General features: G+C 40.2%; 1 protein-coding gene across 4 annotated transcripts in view; it reads left to right on the top strand.

The window, feature by feature from the left end:
• Nucleotides 1-1630: 1630 nt before the first annotated feature.
• NPNT (nephronectin) overlaps nucleotides 1631-25507 on the top strand; it is a 78980-nt gene continuing 55103 nt past the window's right edge. For 2 of the 4 annotated variants that reach the window (XM_059171646.1, XM_059171631.1), the window contains exons 1-3: nucleotides 1631-1845; nucleotides 3974-4074; nucleotides 19211-19261. In XM_059171646.1, coding sequence (XP_059027629.1) covers nucleotides 1775-1845; nucleotides 3974-4074; nucleotides 19211-19261 — 223 coding nt within the window. In that variant the 5' untranslated portion in view covers nucleotides 1631-1774. The remainder of the gene's footprint in view (nucleotides 1846-3973; nucleotides 4075-19210; nucleotides 19262-25507) is intronic. The other 2 variants (XM_059171654.1, XM_059171638.1) reach the window with 1 other exon arrangement.

The raw sequence follows: 25507 nt of genomic DNA, 5'->3' as shown, positions 1-25507 counted from the left end.
GTTTTGCTAACAGAAAACAACTTGGAAATCAAAGAGTCGTTTAAGTTGAAACCATTATTTTTCCTTTTCTTGCATAAAATTCCTGTTTTTATACACACCAAGAAATCTGGATAGTGAGATCACCCTGCCACAGAACTTTCCATTAAAAATCTGAAGTTGGAGAACTCCTAAAAAGAAAACAAAGATAGAAAAAAGGTTTGTAATGTAACAAACTCATTCAACAAATATTTATGAGCACCTACTGCGTGCTAGGCACTGTTTTAGGCACTAACAAAGAGGCACTAACTAGGCCCCTGGAAGAGTTTGCATTCTAGCAGAAAGAAGACATACAATCAGGAAACAAATTATACAGGATGCTGGAAGACCAGGGGTATGGAGCAAAGACAAAGTAGACCAAATCATGGGGCATCCTGAGGGGACAACTTTAAATTTGGGTGGTCATGGTTGGATTCCTCAAAGAGGTGACATTTGAGCAAAGCCTGAAGAAGTGAGAATGTGAACCAATGCAGATATCTGGGCCCAGGCAGAAGTATCAGCCAGTCAATGGCTCAAAGGCAGGGGCATGCATACCTGGAGGCTGTGAGAAAGGCAAGGAGGTCATGGGCTAGGGGAAGCGTGAGAACAGGAGACAAGGTCTGAGAGATATGAGTGATGGCACATCTCTGCACCAAGAAGTCACTGGGACAGGGTTTGAGAAGAGGGGTGACTCAATGGATAATATTTTAACATGCATTTTAGGATGATCGTTGTGTATTTTCATTTGAACAGTCGTAGTACATTATTATTATTATTATTATTTACTCTGCAATAACAGAATGATTGTTTAAAATGGTTTCTAAATGTTCTCCCCAGGATCAGACACCACAGACTGCTAAGTAGTTACAGCCAGCCCTCTCTGGCCTGCACATGCCCCTGGAGGGGCAGCCGTTGCTATTCTTCTAAATGCTCGAAGTTGAGCTGGCAGAGATAGAAACAGTCTGCACGTTCCTTCTACAAAACTCGACTGGAGAGCCAAACATTTCTTTCGGTTGGTTACAAAATAAAAAAACAAGCCTTTGCCAACTCTGCGGGAGAAGCAAACTCCCGGAGTTTGCCTCCGCTAATTTGTCCAAGTCGTCAGTCGTGCTGTGGTTTCACTCCGTGTAGACACTGCTCAGCTCCTGCCCCAGAAACATCTCCCATCTCCGGCTTCTCCGCCCTCCCGTGGAAGCCACGGCTCGCCCCTGCGGTCGCCACCTGTTCGGGCGGAACCCGCGGAGCGCGCACCTACGCCCCGGGCCCCTTCCCTCCTCGGCTCACCCTTTCCTGCTGAGCGCCCAGCGTTCCCTCGCCCAGGCCGGGCTTGCAACTTTCCTCGCAGCCTGGCGCTCGCCCCACTTGGCTGGCCCTCAAGAGACGCCGCTTCCCTCGGCGCTCCGGCTCCCGAGCTTCCCGCCGAGGGGCCAAGCGGCCTCACCCGCGGCCCCGCGCTGCGAGGGCGGCAAGGCAGGCGCACGCGCGCCCCCCGCCCCCTGCGCCCCTCCCCGCGGGCGGCGCAGCTCCCCCTGCAGCACCTCCCCTCGAGGGGAGGGAGCCAGAGGGGGCTCCCGGCGTCGCACCGCAGACCTGCCCCGGCTGCGCGCCGCGCCGCTCTCTTCCGACAGCAGCTGCAGTCGCGGCGGCGCCCGCACTCCTCCCGGAGCCCAGGAGACGAGCGCCTCTCTCTTCCGCGCCCAGCACCCCCAACCTGTTCCCCGCGCGCCGTGGCGCTGCCGCCAGCGATTCGCCGCCCGACATGGATTTCCTCCTGGCGCTGGTGCTCGGCTCCTCGCTCTACCTGCAGGCGGCCGCCGAGTTCGACGTGAGGTGAGTGGGGCCACCGGGCGCCCTCTTCTTCTAGCGCTAATTTCGCGCTCGCGGTGCTGGGGTCCCCTCTTCCCGCCGGGTTGCGCGGCCATCTGGCCGTCGGCGGGAGGAGAGCCGTCGAACTGCTCTCGCAACCTGCGGCCGTCCCAGGCTGGGGAGGGCGCCCCCCTGAGAGTCCGGGAGCCCAGCCGCGCCTCCGGCTCGGGGACTGGGGCCAGGGGAGGAGTGGGAAGGCTCCTGGAGCCCCGCACCTCGGCTGGGAGGGCGCGGGCTAGCCTCGTAAGCCCAGGTGATGCCCAGGACCCCGCCGGCCAGGAAGCTCTCGCGTGGGATGTAGACGGCTCTTTGAGCCGCGCAACTTCAGGTGGCGGGGCCAAAGCCGGGCTGGACGCTGTCGGGGCCGCTCACACAAAGGGCGGGGGCGTAGGGACGATGGGGCTTCCCGGGAGGACCCGTCTGCCTCCGCACTTGGTTTTCTTGAGGGAAGAGGACTTAAAATAAGGACTGGGGCGGGGTGAGGAGCGCCCCGTGTGTGTTTGTGTACGGCTACGCACGCACACACAGCTCCGGGACCTGGGGCGAGCCTGGCTGCGGCGTGCTCTGACAGGTTCCAACAACCCGGGCTCCGTCGCCGCTGTCACTCACTCCTCTGGCGGCGGCGCGCGGCGCGCGGCGCGCTCTGCCCCGCCGCGGGATCCGTTTGGGCGAGTGTGTGTGTGTCTGTGGGTCAGGAGGGCGTGCTCGCTTACCCCACCTCCGTGCAATTAGAGACCAGACCCGCCCCGAGCGCCGATCGCTGCTGCTCGCGCGGAACCAGCCTGGAGCAGCCGGCGGAGATTTTAACCCGGGTCACGCCGCCATCCAGTCTTCCTCTTTCAGAGAACCCCCCCACCCCCGCTCTGACCCCGCCACATATCCCTCTGCGCCTCCCTAAAGACAGCCGCACCTGTTTCACTTGTAATCGTGGAACGAATCAGTTCCGCGATTGATTAGCTTTCTTGTACCTGGAGGCGAACTGGAACCGGGGGAGCCAGCGGAGCGTTGAGGAGGAAAAGCGCAATTGCTTGTTTACCACCTGGTCGGAGGAAATCCAGAGTTCGGGGTTATTTTGTACTTTGGGCTTGAGGGCATAGGAGGAGAGAAAAGAACCAGGAATTGGAAAGATTAGGAGTGTTTTGAGAAAATGTGGGGAGCGGCCAGAGGCTGGTTTATTTTATTAAAGCAATTCTTTGCTCAGAGTCGGGTATGTTGTGCATTTCTGGCACACACATTTGCAATAGGAAATATATCACATGGTTATGCACAAGATTTTAAGGTAGCTTTAATTTTAAAACAGCCAATTAAAACACTGACCCTCTGGGGGCAGAAAGTCAGGTGTGAATATAAACAAAGAAAATATTCACCAAATAAGGTGTGAAAGTGGATTCTGGTGGATAAATTGGTTATATACTGAAATTGAATACTTTTAGCCCTTATTAACATGAATTGTTGATGCAGAAAAGTTTCAAACCCCAAGGACACTTGAGATGTTAGCTACCCTTTAAACTCTTCTTGGTTTTATTTATACTGTTTTATTTTTTCTGGGAACATTTTCTACCCAAGAGTCTTGCAGAGAGGTCTGAGTCATTTGATTTTGAGGACGCTCCCATCTTTCTGCCCTTTTCTAAGGCAGAAATAAAAGGCAGAATTTTTTTTTCTTTTGGCTTTGACATGTCCTATTATTTAATACTTTTCAGTTTATGATAAATCAGTCAGAACTGGTTTTCCCCCAAGTAACAGGTGTGGGTCTTTGAGGAATCTGTTTTACTTCAAGCTTCAGAAGCCACCCTGTGAGTGTCAGCCTTGAGAATTCTTGGTTTTAGCTGGTGCTTTTTCCATTTAAGAAAGGGTCTTCCGCTCCCTTTCCCCCTACTCCTGTGTGTAGTGTGTGTGTTTAACTTTCTGAAATTTGGAATTAGATCACAGCAGAACTATTTTCGTGAATATGTTTTATCCTTAAATTTCTGCAGGCATGAAGGAGTTCATCAAAAATTGTGGGGTGTGACTTTAATTAAAAAAAATAATAACAGGAAAATATTTTTTAATCTCAAAGGTGTCTTTATTTATTTTGAATCTTTTTGTTTGGTAGGTGGCCCAGGCAAATAGTGTCTTCAGTTGGCCTGTGTCGTTATGGTGGGAGAATTGACTGCTGCTGGGGCTGGGCCCGCCGGTCCTGGGGACAGTGTCAGCGTGAGTATCATCCCCCAGGGACTTTCCACCTGAGAGGTGCGGCTTTCCACCATCATACATGGCTTCACTCTGCACATCACTGGGCTCATTACTGAGCAAGACTTGGTGGTGTGGTTCCCACATTTCTTGCCCCTTCTCAACCTGAGGCAACAGTCCTAAATTGCCTGCTTTGTTATTCAGAGAACCACCTATGATGCTTATTGTAGCATTTGTCCCCAGTACTTCCAGCTCCTCTTTTCTCATCAGACCTTTTCTGTGCTCCAGACTCTGAGATGGGGGTGAGATAATTAGTCTAGACTGTATTTACACTAAACAGACTCTGAACCTTATAGCACTAATAAAATCCTTACCATACCTGTTGTGGAAAGTGGCCTATTTGTAAACCTTTTTATTTTATTTTTTTGAAGTCAGATTGTATTGACTGTGTTCTAAATGGACCACCCACCATAATAAGTAACACCTGTGAAAAAGCATTATTTTTAAGTTCTAGAAGTAATCATGTAATAAGGGCCAAATCAGAACACTGATATTTACCTTTTCCATGGATATTTTAATGGTAGAAATCAGAGCCACAACATGGAAGTTTGAGAAATTTGTTCTTTGCAACTTTATCTGGATCTCAAAACTATATTCCACTTCCCCTATGAGAAAATCTGCAGTTATCGAGTGAATTTCTGGGGCATTGTGCTAGGTTGGTGTGTTTGGTGAGATGATGGGAACGAAGTTGGATTCCTTAGATCCCAGTGTTTCATTGTTCATGAGAAAGGAGCTTAGAGTAATAGAAAAGTAGAAAGGTGGGTTGAAGAAGGCTGGAGCTGGACAGGGCAGAGCTTGCCTTAGAGACATGTTAAAGGTGGGAGCAACTGGGTAGATTTAAGTTTAGGAAAGCTAAGAATTCCCACAGCTGGTTTCATCTTTGAGAATTGTGCACGTCTATCCCTCCTTTGAGGAGGAGGGAGAGTAATGGTCATGGGTTGACATCCCTCATTGGATACGGAACAGGAAAGCGGATTAATGTTTGTCTGTTACCTGCAAGCCACTGGGCCAGACTTTTGCACGGTTGGGCCATTGACCCTTTTTATAAGGGGAGATGATGGTAACTCTAGTTTCCAGTAAAACAAAAGAATTAGGCAAAGCGGCTGTGCCCTACTGGTTAATTGTTTTTAAGGGAAGATGGTCCAAAAGAAGAACGGTACCTGGTGGAGTTGTCTTCTGCCCATTATACAGGGTGTTGGAAGTATTCACACAGCTGGAGGCCACCAGGGTAGGGAGGGGTATTTGAAGAGCAATCAGGCTTTGACAATCAAAGGGTGAAGAGAGGACCCTTCTCTTGGCCCAACACACACACACACTGTTCCCACATTTAAACAAATGAGTAGTTTCTTTGCAGGAATGGAGATAATTTCCTCTTTTGCTGCCTTAATTGGCAGGGTACTCCCAAAATGAAGGTTGGAGTGCTTTGGGGTGTGCACAGTACCCCAGGCCTACCTAGGACAAAGCTGTTTTGGCAGAAGGCCCTGAGCACAGTTGGAGCACACCTTCTCTGGAGGCAGAGTGCCAGAGCATTCGGCAGGGGCAGGGGTGCAGGGGTGTAGGAGTATGTACACACTCTGCCAGATGCACTCTAAGAATGCCAAGGAGAAAATTCCTCTGTCTCTGAGAGGTTCATCAACTGTGGAATTCCCCAGAAACAACCTCTCTGAGCTGTTCTGTCTTTTTACATGTAATTAAATTTTCTCTGGTATATACCAGCTGGGTGATTCTGAATTTGAATGAGTGTAAAGATCTTTCCAAGTTACAGTGGCTTACTGAATTGAAATATCCAAGTAAGTTCCTAGCAAACTAGCTTTCCCAGCAAAGATGAGACACTGTTTTATTATTTTCTATATCTTTGTTTTGCTTCTAATAGAATGCAAAGTGGTGAAGTGTAATATTTGATTGTATTTATCTTTTCTTTCTTTGTATTCCTTTGTATTCCTTGAGAATCTGAGGAAGCTGTAACAATGACAAGTCATTGATTGGTGATGTTATAAAAACGTCTAAGATGATCTTGCATAAATCAGAGTTTATCTCAACTTAGATTTGGTGAAAAGTTTGAGAGGCAACGTAATGGAGGGGAAAGTGGACTTTAGCTACACTGCCTGGGTTTAAATTTCAGTTCTACCCCTTTTAGCTGTGTGACCTTGAGCAAGTCATTCAACTTCTCTGTGCTTTATTTTCCTCATCTCTGAAATGGATATAAAATAGTATAATACCTCACAGAACCGTAAATGAGGTGTAAATGGGTTATTCATAAAGCACTTAATGCTGTTCCTGGCACAGAGTAAATGTTATGTATATGTTTGATGAAAGTAAAGAAATATAAAGAAATACTGCTTTTGAAAGAGTGCTCTGGAATGGGACATAACCCATGCTATCAGATTCTTTGTTTTCTAGGCATGATAAATGTATTTTTGTATTTTACCACCAAAATAAAAACAATGATTCCAAGACTCTCCATGTACAATAAAATAAAATGCTTTTAAATTAGTAAAAGCCAGGTGGATCATTACCATTAATATTATAAATGGCAGAGTTGTAAAAACAAGTTCAAAGATGGATGTTTACTTGTGTTTTTTTGTTTTTGTTTTTTCCAGAATCTCAGATGGTCCAAATGTCTCCCATCAGCTTAGAGCTCCCCTGTCTTTGTTTTGCTATAAACAGGTAGAGGAATGTAGGGGCCAGAGGTCAGCTCAAAGTAGGAAGAACACCAAACAGAGGCTTGCTGGGGACAAACAGAAAGCTCCTGATTAGTTTTTAAAGGAAGCTTTTATGAAATTGAAACTTCTGTCCCTCCATTTATTCAAGGAAAAAATGCTCGCTGTTCATTAACTCTTATACCTGGTAATGGACTACCTACAAAGATTCCAAAGAGCTTCTGGGAAATTTAAGGTGAAAATTGTTTTTGTCTTTCCGACCCTCAGATCATTTCAGAGTTCTTACCCATGAGGAGCATTCTCCTTTCCTCAGCAAAGGTTTGGTTCTTGTTTTTTCCCAATGATTCACTTAGGATTTTCCTTCAGACTAGCTCAGCAAAGCAAAAGTAAGCTATCTCCACCTAGACACAGAAGCTCCCACTTTATCCCTTAGAAGATGTGTAAGTGGGGGAGGCCATACCCTCATTATATATATATTTTTATTATATCTCATATCCTAGTGCCATGACCCTTTGGTGTTTAATCCATTTGGCCGAGCATATATAAGATGTTTTGACTCTCTTGCTGTGAGACAAGCAGATGTATTGACATAGAACATGCTTGCTACTCCCCTTTCCATGGCCTTGTTTGGGGTCACTTGACTTTGCATACAGCTCGGATTGCTCAGCCCCCACTCTTGGTCATGGTGTCCAGCCACAAGCCGCATTCAGCCGGACTTCTCATCCTTCCCTCTGGGACTGAGGAAGGAAGGATGCTACCCAGACATGCATAGGAGCTATCTTCTGCTTCCTGCCTGTGCCACCTGACATTCTATCCCACCGTTCCTCCCCGGTTGCAAAAAGCAGGACCTAGTCAGGTTGTGTTTTCATAGTTTTTAGAGGTCATACCCTTACCTTCTTTCTATCCTTTGATTGTTTTATATTCTTTTTTTTTTTAAGTTTTTATTTAGATTCCGGTTAGTTAACATACGGTGTAATGTTAGTTTCAGGTATACAGTATAATGATTCAGCACTTACATACATCACCTGGTACTTTTCACAAGTGTCCTCCTTACTCTCCATTCCCTATTTCACCCATCCCCCCACCCACCTTCATTCTGACCCATAAATAGGTCCCTATGCATTGAGAATTCAAAACTTGATTTTCCAGTTGTCTTGAGCTTTATCTTTATCAACTATTGATGTGGCTCTTTGTGGTAAAGTGAGATTTTCTTAAGCACGAACACTGATAGTTACAGATTTACAACACACTGCATCTTAATTACTCAGATTGTCACAAAGTACTTGTTTCTTGTTCTGTAATTATTCTATTCCTTCACTTTCCCATCATATTAATGATACATTTCACTTTAATGATTTTAACAATTTCTCCTACCAAGTGGAGATCTCTGTAAAAAACGATTTCTCAAGGTTTGTGTATTTTATTTTAAAAAACAACTGTGTATGCTGTGGAACTCTTAACTAAAAGCATTAGATAGTTTGGGACACGTGAGTGTCATTAATGTTTATACCTGTTAACTATTTAAAGAGCTTCCCTAATATAGAAGGAGTATAGAGGATCTATATATTGTATTTCTATATGGTTATTTTTCTGTTTACTTGACTTACAGATTTGGCTGTGTATGTGGCTATGACAGTAGTGTTTCTGTGGAAGGCACTATTTAGAGGTGTGAAGAAAAATTAAAAATACAAGTTCCAGGTTTTAACAAAGCTATTTTCTGAGTTCTTTGACTATCAGTAAGCAGTTTGTGGTTTCTGAAGGAAATATGTGAATTAGGGTGATTTTGTATCATTTTTCCTTAAAACCAGGCAAAATGCAGATGTTCTGGTATATTTTTCTGAAAAATTTGGAAAGATGTAAAACCTGTATCTGGAGTTTGACTTTGCTTTATTAGTTCTAAACCTCTTACCCCGTCCCTGAGGTTAGTAAAGGCTATAACTGTACAACTGTCAGGGAAAGTGAAACTTTTGAATTCTTATCAATGTTAAATAAATGTATAGGTTAGTGCAACAGGGGACGGAGAAGCAGTAATTTATTCTGAAACTGTTTTGAAGTCGTTAAATAATTTTGCTGGATAATATATAATACTGGCTCAGGAATGTGGACCTTTGAAAGACAGAGCAAATTGTTAAATTTCTGTATTTCAAATGAAAAGATTATTAGTTTAAGCAGAGATTTTGATTTTGTAAATGAAACATTTAAATTTCACGTTTTATTCATTACTTGTATCTGGGTCCAAAAAATAGTGAAAATGGAACGTGATTTATTAATTTTTGCTCCCTATACTGGTTTCCTGTCCCTAGTCACAAAATTGTATAAATTGTACCTTTTTTTAATTATTTAAATTTTGAACACTTTCTTTAAAATAATCTAGAGTAAATGAGAAATATTGGAATTGGCTTTGAAGACCATAGGGTTTCCCTCACAGAGAGATTATACCTAGTAAATGCCTTTCCATTTTGAGGCAGCAACTATGATGACCTCCATTGAATGTGGTTTTGCATTTTATAATTAATCTCCCTTAGACCCATACATACCTAGTCCAGGAATAACTGGGGGTCTCAGGTAGGCTGTACTGCCCAGAGCCATGTTGTAGAAGGCCAGCAGGTCCTGGGGTCACCTTAATGGGGCTGAGCACAATTCACTGCCTTAATGTCATTTTAGCTTCCTTCTCTATTTTGAGTGGTGGTAATGCAGATTCTGTTTTTTTTTTTTTTCTTTGTTTTTTCCCCAGGTAGGAATAAAAGCAAGGCAGTGGGCACTCCTATAACTACTTTTAGCACTCCTATAACTACTTTTAGCACTACCTGCTCCAAGTCCTGAGGAAGTGAAGTTTTTGATTAAGATTATTCAACTACCTCTTTCTGTGAAAAGCTTATTTAAGAACACCATGTACTTTCGGTAACTTCAAGTGGTCTTGGAATGTAGATTCCAAACTAAAATCGGTGTCGAAGAAGTTTGACCTTTTCAAACAGATAGTTTTGAGTATGTGTAGTGTTGAAAGTTAAGTTTCACAGAAATTACTTAGTTCCTTCGTCTTTTCTCCTATTGGAATTTATCTTTATTTATGTAATGCTCTTAAGATATACTCCTTTTCTACCATCGTCTCTTAATATTAATCTGGGGGGGTCTTAGCCCTTATGGATTAGAAACCTTGGTACTTCCTAAGCTGGGAGGTTAGGTCACGGAAAGGGAAACAACTTGAGTTGCTGCAAGGTCTGCTGCTACATCTGACTTCAGATCCTGGCCTCAGAGATGTCTGCCATGGAAAGTGAAGGAATACAGGCGTACTCATTGCTACCAAGCAGGCACTTCTGGCCCCAGAAGCAACATTGTATTTCTACTTGAAAACTTTCCCATAAGCTTCAAAATACATGGGTGTGTTTTTCCTCCTTTAGTCTCTGTTATAGCAAAGGTAATAGACAGCATTTTTGAAGAGTGCTTTTTATCTGTAGAGTTCAGGTTATATGCATTTTGAGTCTATTTTACTCAACTGCATGCTTTTAAAGCAATCGTCCGGTGATGCTGAATGATTGCATGCAGCATCTCTTAGTGAGTAATGGAAGATACTCACCGTGTGGGAGATGAAAGGGAAGGAGAGGAGGGTTCTCATGGCCTCATCCTCGGTGCTCCCCCTCCTTCCTCAGCACCACACACATAGTTTCAGCCCTTTCCCACCAACTTGATGCAGGTTTAAAATTTTTTTCCCATCAATCCTTTAAAAATACTTACTTTGTGAGAAAAAATGCATTTATTTCCTCAAGTATCCCTCTTCAGAACAATGAACATTATCAGCTTTTTTTGTACCTTTCAGAAAGGTTTTATATATTTATGGGCAAATTTCTCTCTCTTCTCTACCCCATCTCTTTTACAAAAATGAAAGTATACTGTATACATTGTTCTGTAATTGCTCCTTTTCCTTAACAGTGTGTCTTGGAAAGCTTTATTTATCATCAGTACATGAGGAGCCTGCTTTTTTAATGGATGTATAGTATCCCATTGCATGGCTATATCATAATTTATTAATCAGTTTCTTATTGATGGACATTTGTGTTGATCCTAATCTTTTACTAATACAAACAATTCTAAAATAAGTAACCTTGAAATATACAATGGAGAAATATTGTTTTGAATGTGTGCTAGTATTTCTACAAGGTAACTTTTTATGTGCGATCAAATGGCATATACGTTTGTGGTTTTGACCAACTGGCCAAGTGGTTTCTTATTTGGTAGTGAATAGTTATGGAAAAGACTGGACTGGAGTGCTGACTTAAAGCTCTGGCAATTCCATATCCAGAATCTGATCTGTTGCTTAATTCTAGGATACTCTGATCCCTCCTGTTTCTCCCAAAAGCCTCTCTGGTAGGTCAGTGAAGGACCTTTGTCCTCCTTTTTCTTCTGTTTCCTCTGGGAACAGAGGCAGCTGGCTCATACTGGGAAGATGGAATGTGGTTTGTCCATTTGCCAGGATTTCTACCTGGCATCCTGACAATTGGCTGTGTATTTTTTTATGGATATGAGGTCCTTTTTGCTTGTAAGAAGGATTTACACATTCTTTAAAGAATTGCTTAATTCATTGACCTTTTATTTATAGGTCAGTCATAATTTTTATCACTTTGTATAGAGGATTTTCTTTTTTATTATTAGGGAGGATTATGTAGAATTTTGGTGTCTGAATAAAGTTTTTTGGGAGACCTGTTATAAAAAGATTTTCAGGAAACATTAAAATATTGTGTCAAAATACTTTAATAAAATGACTTTAAGACAATCAAGGCATAACATTTCCATTAGTGATTCTAATCTTTATCTTAATTATGTCTTAAAATCATTTTGCTTAACAAAATAAATGCATGACTAAGTGAAAAATTAAAAGACTTGAAGAGAGAGAGAGAAGGTAGTGAAGGTAAGTCTTTCTAACTTCCGTTTCCCTGACACCTAATTCCAATCCCTGGAATGGTTTCTTACTGCTTTTTGCGGAGATTTGTAAGCATTTGCAACTTATTCTTGTTTATAAGTTGATAGCATAAAGTAAGAACTATTCTGTGTTTTCTTTTTTCATGTATCACATTTTAGATATCAGTCCTTATCAGTTCATGTAAACCTGACTCATTCTTTTATTATTTTTTTAAAAGATTTTATTTATTTGACAGAGATCACAAGCAGGCAGAGAGGCAGGCAGAGAGAGAGAGGGGCGGGGGGAAGCAGGCTCCTTGCTGAGCAGAGACCCCGATGCGGGACTTGATCCCAGGACCCTGAGACCAGGGCCTGAGCCAAAGGCTGAGGCTTAACCCACTGAGCCACCCAGGCGCCCCTGACTCATTCTTTTAAATGGCTGTATAATACCTCACCAGATGTAAATACCTAATTAATTTAAAAATTCTTATTTGTGCATATTTAGGTGATTTTCAGCATTTTGGTTTTATGAAATGTGCTGTAGTCAATATCTTTGCATATTCATCATCACTGTTATATACATTTGGATGTGGGAGATTTATAGGGACATTCTATTTTTATGGAAGTACAGTAATTGAAGAACTCATTTTATTTTTATAAACCATCTTCTATAAAATATGTCACTTAAAGGAGATTAAATCATGGATAATATTTACACAGTGGAAACCTTCTGTTCAGCCACATTTTATTTTTCATTCCCTGAGAAGATAGTTTAAAAGAGAAATAGAATTTGTTCCTTTGTTTCTTTTTGTTTATCTTCTACTTTGTTTGGGGGAGGATATGAAGTGGCTGTCAGGAATGCATGCAATAAAATAGGAAAACAGAATTAACGAGGGCTGGGGGAGGGGAAAAAAAAGAGACAATAAAAGGTAAGCTGGCAGGAGGAGAGTTATTGACATGTAGATATGTCAGGCATAGGATCCTAACTATGTCTTGTAATGTCGCTCTTAGCTTCTGGTAGCCAACAGAAAAAGAAAAAAGTGTTACTGCTCATATAATTCATGATGTTTGTTAGGGGAAAATCAGACCAGTTATTTGGGGGAAATTATGGCTTTTCCCACATGTAGTTCTGAAAGAAGACTTTCATGTGGTCCTTAACAGAGTGGGATTGAATGGTGGAGGGGAAGGGGCCATAGCAACATTTGTCATGAATCCAGTGGTGGTTGTACAAAGCTGTTTCCTAGAAGATGCTCTGATCTAAGATGAGGCCCCCCTACTCTAACAGTGCAGTTCATGGAAGTTTAAGAAGCATTATCAACACATTAGCTTTCTGATATTTCTGCTCAATCCAGCTCAGAATAGCTGTGATTCATGAACTCTTTAGGGCTTAATGGACAATTCCAGGTTAGAAAAGGCAGTTTTAAGTTAGGATCCCTAACAACATCCTGAAGTTTGCTGTATTATTAAAGTCTAGCCCATACCTCCCCCCCGCCACACGCTTTATATTTCCTTCCTTTCGTGTATTTTAAACATCAGTCAACACTTGGTACAGTGCGTATCCAAAGTCTTCGTGATTGGAGTGTAGATAGATATCTCCTGTGATCCAGTATAAGGAGGTTATGTCAATAAATCAGTGGGAGAATTTTTTAATATCAATCTTGTATGAGTTAACTTTTGTATTCATTGGTATCAGTATAAAAGTTCATCACAATTTTGCTATGGTCTTATTCATCTCTAAGCAAATTATGGCTTGGAATAAGAGATAAGGCATAAAGATTGCCTCTAGGCATCATTTATCCTACTTGAGCTGTTCCATGAAATAGGGCCAGTGAACCCCAAAACAACAAACTCCTTGATCAGTGCTCATTTCCCCCAAAGCTCTGGATTGTTACAGATATGCAGAGGAGCCCAAATGACCCTTAGTTGTTATCCCAGTTTCCCTGGATCTCATGAAGGACTGCTTTAAATAAGCCTCTTAGGCCTGAATAGACTCAAAGCAGAATCTGTGGTAGGCATTCTTCATGTTCCTAATCAGCCTCAAATTTAGCTCCTTTTCGCTGGGGTGTGAGGAAGCACTGGTTCTCCTGCAGTCATGAAGCCCCAGGGTCAATGGAATCTGAAACACTGATAGACACATGTCCTTAGAGAGCCTGTCTCTCAAAGCAAGATAGCTCAGTGTGTGTCTTGAGAGGACACTAATCCAGGAGGTACCCCATTTCCTTGGGAGAAGCAGAGAAAGAAAGCAGAGGCTTTAAATGCCTCTTCTCAGAGATCTGTACCACCCCGGAATCGAACCGGTTTGAGAATTGTTATCCTGTGTCAGTCAACCTCGAAGGGAGCTAAGGAGTTTACATTTTAGAGCCAAAACCTTCTATTCTGTCATGGGAACAAATACATTATCCGTTATCAAAGATAATAGAATACAGCCAAAATAATTTGGCTTGAAAAAATTTCAAAATGATATCAATCACTACAACCATAGAAAAACGTTAGTAGCATAGCCTATTGTGATTCACAGTGCATTCTTGGAAATCTACCAGGATGAATTAGTTGCAAAATGTACAACCAGTTACTAAAAATTGATGTGTTACAAAGTATAGAGTTCAGTTAAATAATATCAAATTAAATACATTTTATGTTTTTTTTTCTTTTTCTTTTTTTTTTTTTTTAAAGATTTTATTTATTTATTTGACAGACAGATCATGAGTAGGCAGAGAGGCAGGCAGAGAGAGAGAGAGGAGGAAGCAGGCTCCCTGATGAGCAGAGAGCCCGATGCGGGACTCGATCCCAGGACCCTGAGATCATGACCTGAGCCGAAGGCAGCGGCTTAACCCACTGAGCCACCCAGGCGCCCTGTTTTTTTTTTTTTAAAGAGAGATCACAAGTAGAGAGGCAGGCAGAGAGAGAGAGGGGGAAGCAGGCTCCCCGCTGAGCAGAGCGCCCCATGTGGGGCTTGATCCCAGGACCCTGAGATCATGACCTGAGCCGAAGGCAGAGGCTTAACCCACTGAGCCACCCAGGTGCCCCATAAATTTTATGTTTTAATGCTATAAAGGTTTTCAGCTTTCTGATATCATCATTTAATTAATAGTAGTGCATAATTAAAGATATAATTGTGGTCATAATAGAATTTTCTAATAAAATTACTAATAAAGCCAGCATAAAAGAATACATTAAAGCCTTAATCAGATAAAATGTTATGTGTGGTAAAATAGTGCCAGATATCTGTGTTCATTCCATATTCTTTCATAGATTCTCTCAATAATTTTACTTCTAACTTAGTCTAATAATAAACAATGTGAAGTGAACTTGTTATTGTCATTATGCAAGGAAAAAGATATGAATAGGCAAGGCAATTTCTTGGCTTTAGAATACAGTAGACTTTGAAGAAAAAAACCTTTTTTATTTATATATTCATTATAAATTTAAAAATTTATAATTTATTAGATGGGGCGCCTGGGTGGCTCAGTGGGTTAAGCCGCTGCCTTCGGCTCAGGTCATGATCTCAGGGTCCTGGGATCGAGTCCCGCATCGGGCTCTCTGCTCAGCAGGGAGCCTGCTTCCTCCTCTCTCTCTCTGCCTGCCTCTCTGCCTACTTGTAATCTCTCTGTCAAATAAATAAATAAAATCTTTAAAAAAAATTTTATAATTTATTAGAGACCCTCATTTTCCACCATACCATGACTAAAGGCTAGAGAGACATCCTTGCTTATGTACTAGATGTACGGGGAGAGGCAGTTTGAGACTAAGGATTTGCCATCAGTTATTTGCATGTGGATAACCTAGAGTCAATTAAATTTTAAAATGGAACACTTCATTTGGTCAGTATCTTTTTAACCATTCTGTAGATTACTGATAATAAATTCTCCAGAGCTGACACGTTTTCCTATTGTAACATCATCCTATCACAAGGTTGGGGTTGCCTTTTATAGATAGTATTGATTTATGGTCAGATTTTAGGAAATATGTCATCATGGATTAAATTTACACTGGTATACACAAAGGAAGAAACAATTGGAAATTTCTCGATTTATGCTTACCTTGTCAAAAATTATGTTGTTTTTCAAAAACATTTGCCTTATTTTCATAGATTAGGGTTCTCAAACTCAGTTTCTAGAAGAGATCCCTAAATGGTCAAAGGTATGTGTTGCGACATTTACAGAAACTAGTTCCACAGATAGACTATCCAAATATAAGCTTCCTGCCACCCAAAATATTTTTCTAAAGCCTTTGGTACTCTTTCATTTCAACATTAAGATTTGTAAGTGCTTAATAATTACCTGCCAAATGTTTGCATGCCAACAAATAGCAAATAGAAGAAACACAAATTGCAGTTTACACTTAGCTGTGTGTGTGTATATATATATATATATATATATATATATATATATATATATTTTTTTTTTTAACATGCATGGGTATTTATAGCTGATTTTATATCATACACATTTACTATGGTAATAGTTTCTACTGGATAAATTGTCCCATATCCGTATGATTACATAAATACTTCATGGTGTTTCACATAGATAATGGTGGTTCAAAGTCCTTTGTCCCTTGGATTTTTATTTTTACTTATTTATTTCTGGATTGAGTTTTAAAGTCATCAGTGAATTAAATGTTCATCATATCTTGGTATCTATGGGCAGGAATTAAGACATTCCCATATATAGACATTCCCAACTAATGCAGAATTATTTTTTTGGAAACTATTTGGGGAATTGGGGGAAAAGTATAAAGAAATGATTTGTAGATATGTTCTGTTCTCTAATCTTCTTTTGGATTCTGATGAATTCTATAGCTCTAATACTTAAAAAGTAGTGGTCTGAAAGTTAGGATTATCCAAAATACTTAAAATGCTATTCATGGGATCTCTTGTCCTGGATCTTGGTGTCTTAAATATCTGGCATGGGGGAGTTGTCTATGAATAGAGTTTCCTGGGCTAGTATAAATTTTTTGACAATGAGAAATACAGCGTGAAATTTAAGGTTGGGGTGTAGAGAAATTTTTAGAGCTACTACTTTTCCTAGCTGCAGATTATGGTTGGGAGGTAGGAGGACAGGGTCAGGCAGGACCTTTCCCTTTCATGCATGTACCTGGCGTTTGTCTTCTGTGAAAATGTGCATATGTCAGGCTGTGCTCTTTGCTTAAGAGGCATGTGTGACTCCTATCTGGAGCATGTGGTAATTTTATCTGTCCTATTAGTCTGGGGTATTTCATTATTTCCTTTTCAAAGGTTGTGCTTGGCCTAACATTTGGGCATTTTATAATTAAATTTACAGTAAACTGTATTCTAGCAGATAGGCATACCTGTGGATAATAGATGGGGCCAGTTCCTTAGGGCTTTCTTAGCCCTCATTTTTTAAAATGTCCAATTTCAATTCTGAAAACCTGTGTTTTGCAGGCTAGGAAAACTAATCTCCAAATGGTTTAGTTTCACCAGATTTACTTAGATAGATTTAATTGAATTATTAGACTTAGTTTCTCACAATTTCATAAAAGCATCAGAGTGCTTGTTATTTTTAACCATGCCTGTTATTGGTTAGAGCCCTCAGCAAAGTGCATGGTATCAGCATTCAGATGAACTGAAATAGTGGTTCGGGGCAGGTCACAGGAGAGAGGTCTAAACTCCTAAACTATGAGTGGCTTTGCTGTCAGAGTCGCATATGTTTACTACTGTGGCTGTTTACAGTGGCTATGAGAAACTATCAGGAGATGATGGGACAGATTTTTCTACATTATTTGCTACTAATGAATCCTATTTTAGCACTTCTTACAATGGAGTTTATACCATAAAAAATACATGTAGGGTATTTATTTGGGGCAGCTTTCACAAAAATTATGGTGAGCACTGCCTGTGAAAATTTCCTTATGCATCAATAGAAAATAGACCTCAAAACCTTCTTGGAAATAATCAACTCTGGGTTTAACGTTGCTTTGATTTAAAATGCAGTTTTGTATAGTTTTAAAATGCAAATTTAAAAATAGGCAACATGGGCTAAAATTTCATGCTAGAAATCTTATTTAATGGACGCACATATTGCTACCATAAAATTTACTAAATCTGTGTGTGTCAAGGCTGATTTATATTAAGTAGGAGAAATGTGACCCAACTTTAAGATATTATAAGACAAAAATAAACTATACAGAACTGTTTGGCTGCTTAGTATTAATGTAACTAGTTAGAAAATAATGATGTTTGCTATTCTTTATTGTTAACCTTTATTTAAAACCATTTAATGTATTTTTCTTGATAAATTAGATTATTCAAAATTGGCAACTAAAGAGTATTAAAGAAACGGTATCCTTTTATATTTTCCCTTTTAATACCTAACCATAACCAGTTTTTCTTAATACGTGATCCAGAATGTCATTTGCAATTTATGCTTTGATTTACTTTCAGCTTTTTGCTAAGATTGTACTTGATATATTTAATTATTCTATTTTAAGAAATGTGTTAACATCAAGGTATGGTGAGTTCTTTTAAAATTAACAACATAAATAACAATAGATACAAAACACTAATTTGTTATGAACCTAATCAATGTGGAAAAATAAACCTCTAACAAACAGATATATATGTATATATAACAATATGTGGGCCTTGAAAAATACAGAACAATCATTTTGGATCAATAGTTAAATTATTACTTTAATTGAATCAATTTGGTCTTGGACTATTTCTCTTCTGCTATTATCCCAAAGAAGGCTTCATTCACCTAACTTTGATTTATGCAAATAAAAGCACAAATCAAAAATAAAAGTGAATATTTTATGCTTTAAAGAGGGAAGGTGTTAATTCACAGAGAAGTAATAAATCATCTCTTCCCTTACCTCTAGGACCTCTAAGCTGGTCAAACCCTAGCCACGATTAGTATTGTTTCAAGATTCTTCCATTTACTTTCATTAAACTGGGTTATTTATGTATCTTCAAGTGAAATGGCTGAGCTTTCACAGTAATTCTTGTTGCTATTGACAACCAAAGCAGCCATGCAAGAAGAAAATGCCGTGGAAGGAAAGAAAAAACAAATCTTAACATTTCCTCCCCAAAGTTGGAGAGAAAAGGGAACACAAAGTATGTAAGAAACAGGTAAGTAAAGATCTATCAATTAAAAAACTACCATCCTTGGTTATTAATTGATCCAAAGTTTTAATTTTTTTCAGATATTTTGTCCAACACTCATTTAAATAAAAGGATACTGTCTCTTGGAACCAAAATTAATATTCTGAAAATGAAAAATTGGATTGGAAGGTACAGTGCTGCAAGAGGTCCGAAATACTCTGATTTAGAATTTGGACTATGAAAGAATAGCACAACTTCAATTATTGGTCAATATTTTTGTTACAGAATGTTTTTGAATGACAAAATGGTGACTAAAATATTACTATTTTAAACATGTCCTAGATTTTTTTTTTTATTTCAGAAAAGCACTGAGCGTTGAATATGTGTAAGTCTCCGGGAATGTAACAAGTTGCTAAATACCCAAGTCCAGCCTCCTTACAGAGAAAAGATCTGGAATTTCTTTTTTTGGACATTTGTTTTGCAGCTTTCTACGTCTTAAGACAGAGACTAGCCAGGATAAGGTGCCAGCTCAAAGGTTAGATGAACATATTTCTTGAAATAATTTTGGCTAATCTATGTCTTGAAAGGCATAACCTCTAGATAATAACTTTACAGAGCTATCAATAAAACTTAATGTTAGTTGTGTTTTTGAGTTGCCAATTTTGGGGAAAACTATGTTTTTTGAAGATGTGTTTATTCTGTTCATAATTATACAAGTTCATTTCATTTTAGTTATTACATTAAACTTTTCCCTTTCAGTTTATAATTCCTTTCTCCTGTCTTATGAATCTAATAAATTGACCTCCATTCTAACCTAAAGGACAGTTTATATTTTTAATACTTAAGGAAGGAAATTAAAAAAAAAAAAGTCCACCAAATGAAATTACTAACACCAGCCTATCATTAACCTGAGGGAATTGTATCTCATATTCACTAATTCTTGGAAAAATTCAGGTAAGAAATATTTTTATTGTATGAAATATATAAGATCTTATAGTCAGACCTATGAGTTTTTATGTTATATTATCTTGGTACATAGAAGATTCCTTTTTAAAAATATTTTTGGAAGTGAATAATGTCACTTAATGAATCACCCTTATGGCGCTTTAGTGGAAAATTTTGGTGAAATACATGAAATTCTTTTTGATGGAATGGGGGCCGAGAAGACAATGTACTTTAAACTGATAGGTGAAAGATACTGTCACATGTTCTTAAGAGAGGATTTCAATAAAAACATTTGGGGAAAAAATTGATAGTGCTAGAAATAAAAGTTAAGGAATTTCTTTGTTCAGAGACACTTAAAAAAATCTCAGTGTATGTATCTCATAAACTGTTAAGAGTCACAGGATTAATGAGAAGAGACAGGGCTGAGGTTAAGGAGGCAATGCCAAAGAAAAGTACAATCGACTCGAACAAGAGAGGTTTGCACGAGTACGCTTACACATGGATTAAAAAAAAATACAGTATAGTACTGTAAATGTATTTTCCTTATAATTTTCCCAATAGCATTTTCTCTAACTTGTTTTATTGTAAGAAAACCGTATATAGTGTATAACATATAATATATAATACATATAGCATATGCACATATATGTATAATACACAGTATATGACACATATAGCATAAAACTGTTTATGTTATCAGTAAGGCTTTCAATCAACAATAGGCTATTCGTAGTTAAGTTTTGGGGGAATCAAGAGTTACACACAGATTTTTAACTGTAGGCGGGTTGGCACCCCTAATCCCCATGTTGTTCAAGAGTCAGCTGTAGAATGTGGGCTTTCTCACCAACAGATCCAGGTTCAGAACCTCTTCCTGGGACTTACCAACTGGCCATGAGTGCCTCATGCAGAACAGTTCTTGATAAACGTTTGCTATTATTAGCATGTGGTCAATATATAGAATATATAGAGAGAACAATATATAAAAATATATAGAATACTTTGAATACCACCCTAGTGTTTAATTAGATTCCATCCTAATACTCACGGTATAGCACGTTTTTAAAAACATTTGTTTATATGCCCGTCTTTTTTTCTAAAAAAATATTTATTTTTTTAGATTTTAGTGGAAGAGTGTGGGGGTGGGGGGGTGCAGAGGGAGAAGAAGAGAGAATCTCAAGCATGCTCTGCTCTGAGCATGAAGCCCAACTTTGGGCTCTATCCCACAACCCTGAGATCATGACCTGAGCCAAAGTCAGGAGTTGGACACCTACCTGACTGTACCATCCAGGAGCCCCTATATGACCATCTTTTGAAAGTAATCAGTTGGAAGTAGGAGATTTCCCACATTATTCATTTCTAAAATTAAACTTTCATTGAATAGCTATCTATGTTTCTGAACCATTCCTTTCTCACTTCTCTAATAATATCCATTTGCAAACCTCAGAGTAGAGTCTGGTTTTGATTGGCTAACCAAAGGAAAAGGAACTGGAAGGAAGTAGAACATTTAGAGTTGCTGTGGTTTATTCCACAAACATTTGAGAGCTTACTAGAAGCAAAGAGAGAAGTTAGGTGCTGAGAGAGGTACAAAGAGATCCATAGACTCTGTGAGGAGCTAATTTGGTAAGATGATTGTCTCTTATTCCTTCCAGGATTCTAAAGTAGGAAAAAGTGGCAAAGAGTTGAGGTTTCTCAGAGGAAAAGACCCTTCTTGCTGGAGAGGATCAAAGATTTTTATGGACTTGGTGGTGTTCAGTTGAGTCCTTCATTGACAGTGTGTGCGTGTGTGTGTGTGTATACACACACTGAGTGCTATTACCTTCATGGTATCTCTGAACTACAGATAACCACTTGCAGATATCATCCCTATAAGATGAAGCTCTAGGCATCCATGTTGTTCACTGTCAGTGTTGAAGGCCCACATATTAGGACAATACTGGATAAGAGGTGTGTTTTGATCTCGGATACTGCAAAACCATATCTTAGGGAGCAGGATCCCAGCCCAGGAGTGATGGAGTAGTGGTCCAACTAAATCCTGAGGGATAAGTCAGTCAGGTGAAGGGCACCCTGGCCAGACAGAAAAGTGCATTGAAATGTTAGAAGCCAGAGTCAGGGGGTAGATTCTAGGAAGTGTAAGCACCCTACTCTGGTATGGGGTATGTGTTTGAAGGGCATCAGATAAGAGATGCAGTGGAAGAAGTAGCAATGGGCTGACTCATGGAAGGCCTTTGATGTCATCTTAACTAGATCAGCCTTTGTCCCAAAGTTGCAGAGGAACATTGTAATGATGTTAAACAAGGAAATTACATAATCAAATTTATATTTCAGAGGTTGTAAGCTGGGCTAATAGGTCATATCTAGCATACAGGTGAATTTAGTCTCATTCACAGAGATTTTAACATTTCTTGAAATAGTTGCCAATATTTCACAAGAAACATGGATATCAGGGTTTGCTGAAAAATCAGTAATCCTGCATTACTGCAAGGAATCAGTGGACTGGAGGGGCTTAGCAGCTGTCTCGTTTGGAAAAAGCACGTAGGTCATTGCCATGGGGCTCACTTCTTCAGGGCAAATGCCTGGAGCCTGTAGGCACTGAAGGTTATAGGGCTAATTTCTGAAAGTTCTCCTGATTGGCAATTTAGAGAATAGCTTTTTGAGGCTTGAGGCTTGAGGCTATTACAATAAACCTGACAAGTTAGGTTTTATCGTAAGTAGTAGAGGTAAGAACAGAGAAAAGGATAGGGATTCAAAGATACTTTTAAAAAGGGAGGCAGGTCACCTGGGTGGCTTAGTCCTTGAGCTTCTGCCTTCAGCTCAGGTCATGATCCCAGGTTTTTGGGCCCACATCAGGCTCCCTGCTCAGTGGGAAGCTTGCTTCTCCCTCTCCCGCTCCCCCTGCTTGTGTTCCCTCTCTTGCTGTGTCTCTCTGTCAAATAAAAAATAAATAAATAAATAAATATAAAAGAAAATTAAAAAGGAGGGAGAGAGAAGCAGGCAGCATCAAGACAGTGGTGGGGAGCTTGGGCTTTGCAGATAGCCGCCGCTGGTGTGGCAGCCGCTGCCACTCAGAAATGTGTTTTTGAGAAACTGACTTCATCTTTCTGAACAATAGCTTCTTTTTGGGAAAATAGAGCTAAGAGCCCCACCTCATAGGGTTTTTATGAGGATCAGATGAGAGAGCACTTGGCTCAGTAATTGGCTCCATGTTAGTTCACATTCAGTAAAATGGTGGCTTTTGGTGATGATGGTGGTTGTGGGAAATGACGAAGATAGAATCAAGGTTGGTGTCCAGGTTCCTGGTGTGTTACTCAGTGACCTAGAGAACATAGAAGAAACTGCAGATGATGACTTCCACATTGGATGTGGTATGTTCTGAGGGCTCGTGAGACTTTGCTGTGGAGGGTGTGGTAGTGGTTGGATTCTGGGTCTGGAGCTCGGGGGTGAAATCTGAGCGGGGCCGAGGCGGTGATTTGATGATCTCTCCAGCACTGTCCTCCTACACAAGGGTTCCCTCCCCGGCTTCTTCAGTCAGCATTGATAAGCATCGCTACTGTGTTATAGAGGATCAACTTTAGACGTGTATGAAGAATGGGGGAGAGGTAAAAACACTATGTTACATATTGGCTAAAGTGTTACCTACTCATTTAAGTTTTGAAAAAAAAAAAAAATCCTTTCCAGTTTACCATTTTGCCTGGGAGAAAATCACCCTGTATGAATGATACGTCCTATTTTCCCCCTTTTGGTTGGATCACTATGACTTCTAATTCTAAGCAAATATTCAACTAAAAGTGAATCATTGTCAGGAATAAGTGACTACACTTATTTTGGAAGTTTGTATTCTTTCTTAACTGAATACACTGAACACCAGCCCTGCCTCAAGTCCTGGCTTAGATGCTACCTTCTCTTCTCTGCCTTCCTTACTTCAGCAGGGAGAGGTTTCCTTTCCTTGCTCTACACTGAGTTACAACATTTGTATAGAGCCTGTCTCGTGCTGCCCTACACTGTGGTGACTTATGGATCTATGTTTTTGGTTTTCTCCCAGACTGGTTGTTCCATGAAGCTGTTCACTGTGTCTTCTGCATCTTTGTACCCAGGGCAGTAGCTTCCTCTGCACCCTGTCCAGTTCAGTTCAGCTCAGCACACTTTTGAAGGTGTAAGGACCAGACACTTCTACATACAAGGGACAAAAAGGATAAATAGGATGTAATCTTAATAATCAGATTGTGGTTTTCAGAAAGGACAATTTACTGGGAAAATGAATATATTTAATTTGCCTATCTTATGACCTATGTTATAGTTCATAGATCTTAACTCTTGATTCAGGTTCCCAAAAGAAGCCAATTTACATGCTTGAAGATGCATAAAATATAATCTGTGGCATCTGCTACCAACAGTCCATTGATTGTTCACAGTGATGGATAGACTCCTAATTCTTTGAGGCCAACGACCTCCAGGCTGACACTGCCTTCACTATGAAGGACTATTTTCGGTTATCTAGACCCTGTCACAGTGGACTTCCCTTGTATTTCTAGACCTTCTGCTGCTGTGTCTCTGGATTTGCCTATGTCGCTGGTTCTCGAATGTAAGGCACTTCACCCATCCACGTGGTGAATTGCTCCTCATCCATTAAGATTCAGTTTACATTTCCTCCTATAAGCCTTTCCTGACGTTTTTTCCCTATCCTTACGTCTTTGCAGAGAAATTCCTTCTCTACTCTCTTAATACTTTGTATGCCTGTCATGTCTATCTTTGCCAAGAGACTGTCTGCTGTTTCAGAGCAGGTACAGTGTTTTAAAGAGCTCAAAGTTGGGGCGCCTGGGTGGCTCAGTCGATTGAGCATCTGACTCTTGATTTCAGTTCAAGTCATGATCTGGGTGTCCTGAGATGGAGCCCTGCACTGGGCTCTGAGCTCAGCGGGAAGTCTGCTTGAGATTCTCTCCCTCTCCCTCTGCTTCCCCGGCTCTGTAAAATAAATAAATCTTAAAAGATAAATAAAGAGCTCAAAGTGTAATGGAACTAGATAAGGAAAATAACTATGTAATAATGATCATATAGCATGATGTGTATATATTTATGTACATATATGTATATAAACATATATAAGTAACTTATGATAGAAGTATGCTTATAAAAGCACTGAGAGGCTTACAGAAAGCACTAAGAAGGGCTTCAAACTCAGAATGAGGGTCTAAAGCAAATCTCTGAGATGGTAACATTTAATCTGAGTAGTACTGAAGCCTGAATGAGTATTAGTCCAGCCGACAATGGAAGGAAGGACATCCCATGGAAAAGCATGGAAGTATCAGAATACGTTGTTTTCTGGGGATTGCAATTGGTTGGTATATATGTGGATGTGATTGCAGAGGAGGCTGGTGGGATCAGCAGGCATCAATTCAGAGCTGTGGTGTCAGCGTTTGAGTCACTAAGATGAGCTAAGTAAACATGCCTATGCGAGGAGTCAGTGACTGAGTGAGAGTAAGGAGGAGAGTGCATAGTCAAGTCACCGGTTTGTGAGGTCCCTCTAATCGTAGATCAGGACTGGTTGCAGTCCACAGTACTGGAGGCTGGGAGGCCACCGCGCCATTACTTACTTAGCCAATCCTTGATCGATGGTCATTTAGGTGGTTACTAAATTTTTGCTTACGCTTCTTCATTAATAAATTTAAGAACAATTAATGAACTAATGTTTTCTTAAAAAACAAAACGAAAACCCAGGAGGCCAAACTGACAAATACCTCATATCCTGTAAATCTCTGCATAGTCACATAGTCATAATCACAAAAGTGATTCCATTTTTTTAATAGTAAATACATGGCTCAACTCATTATAAATATCAGTG

This window comes from Mustela lutreola, chromosome 1, assembly GCF_030435805.1.
Source record: "Mustela lutreola isolate mMusLut2 chromosome 1, mMusLut2.pri, whole genome shotgun sequence".
Lineage (NCBI taxonomy): Eukaryota > Metazoa > Chordata > Mammalia > Carnivora > Mustelidae > Mustela > Mustela lutreola.
Note: the sequence above shows the minus strand (reverse complement) of the source record. Positions and strands in the feature narration are given on the sequence as shown.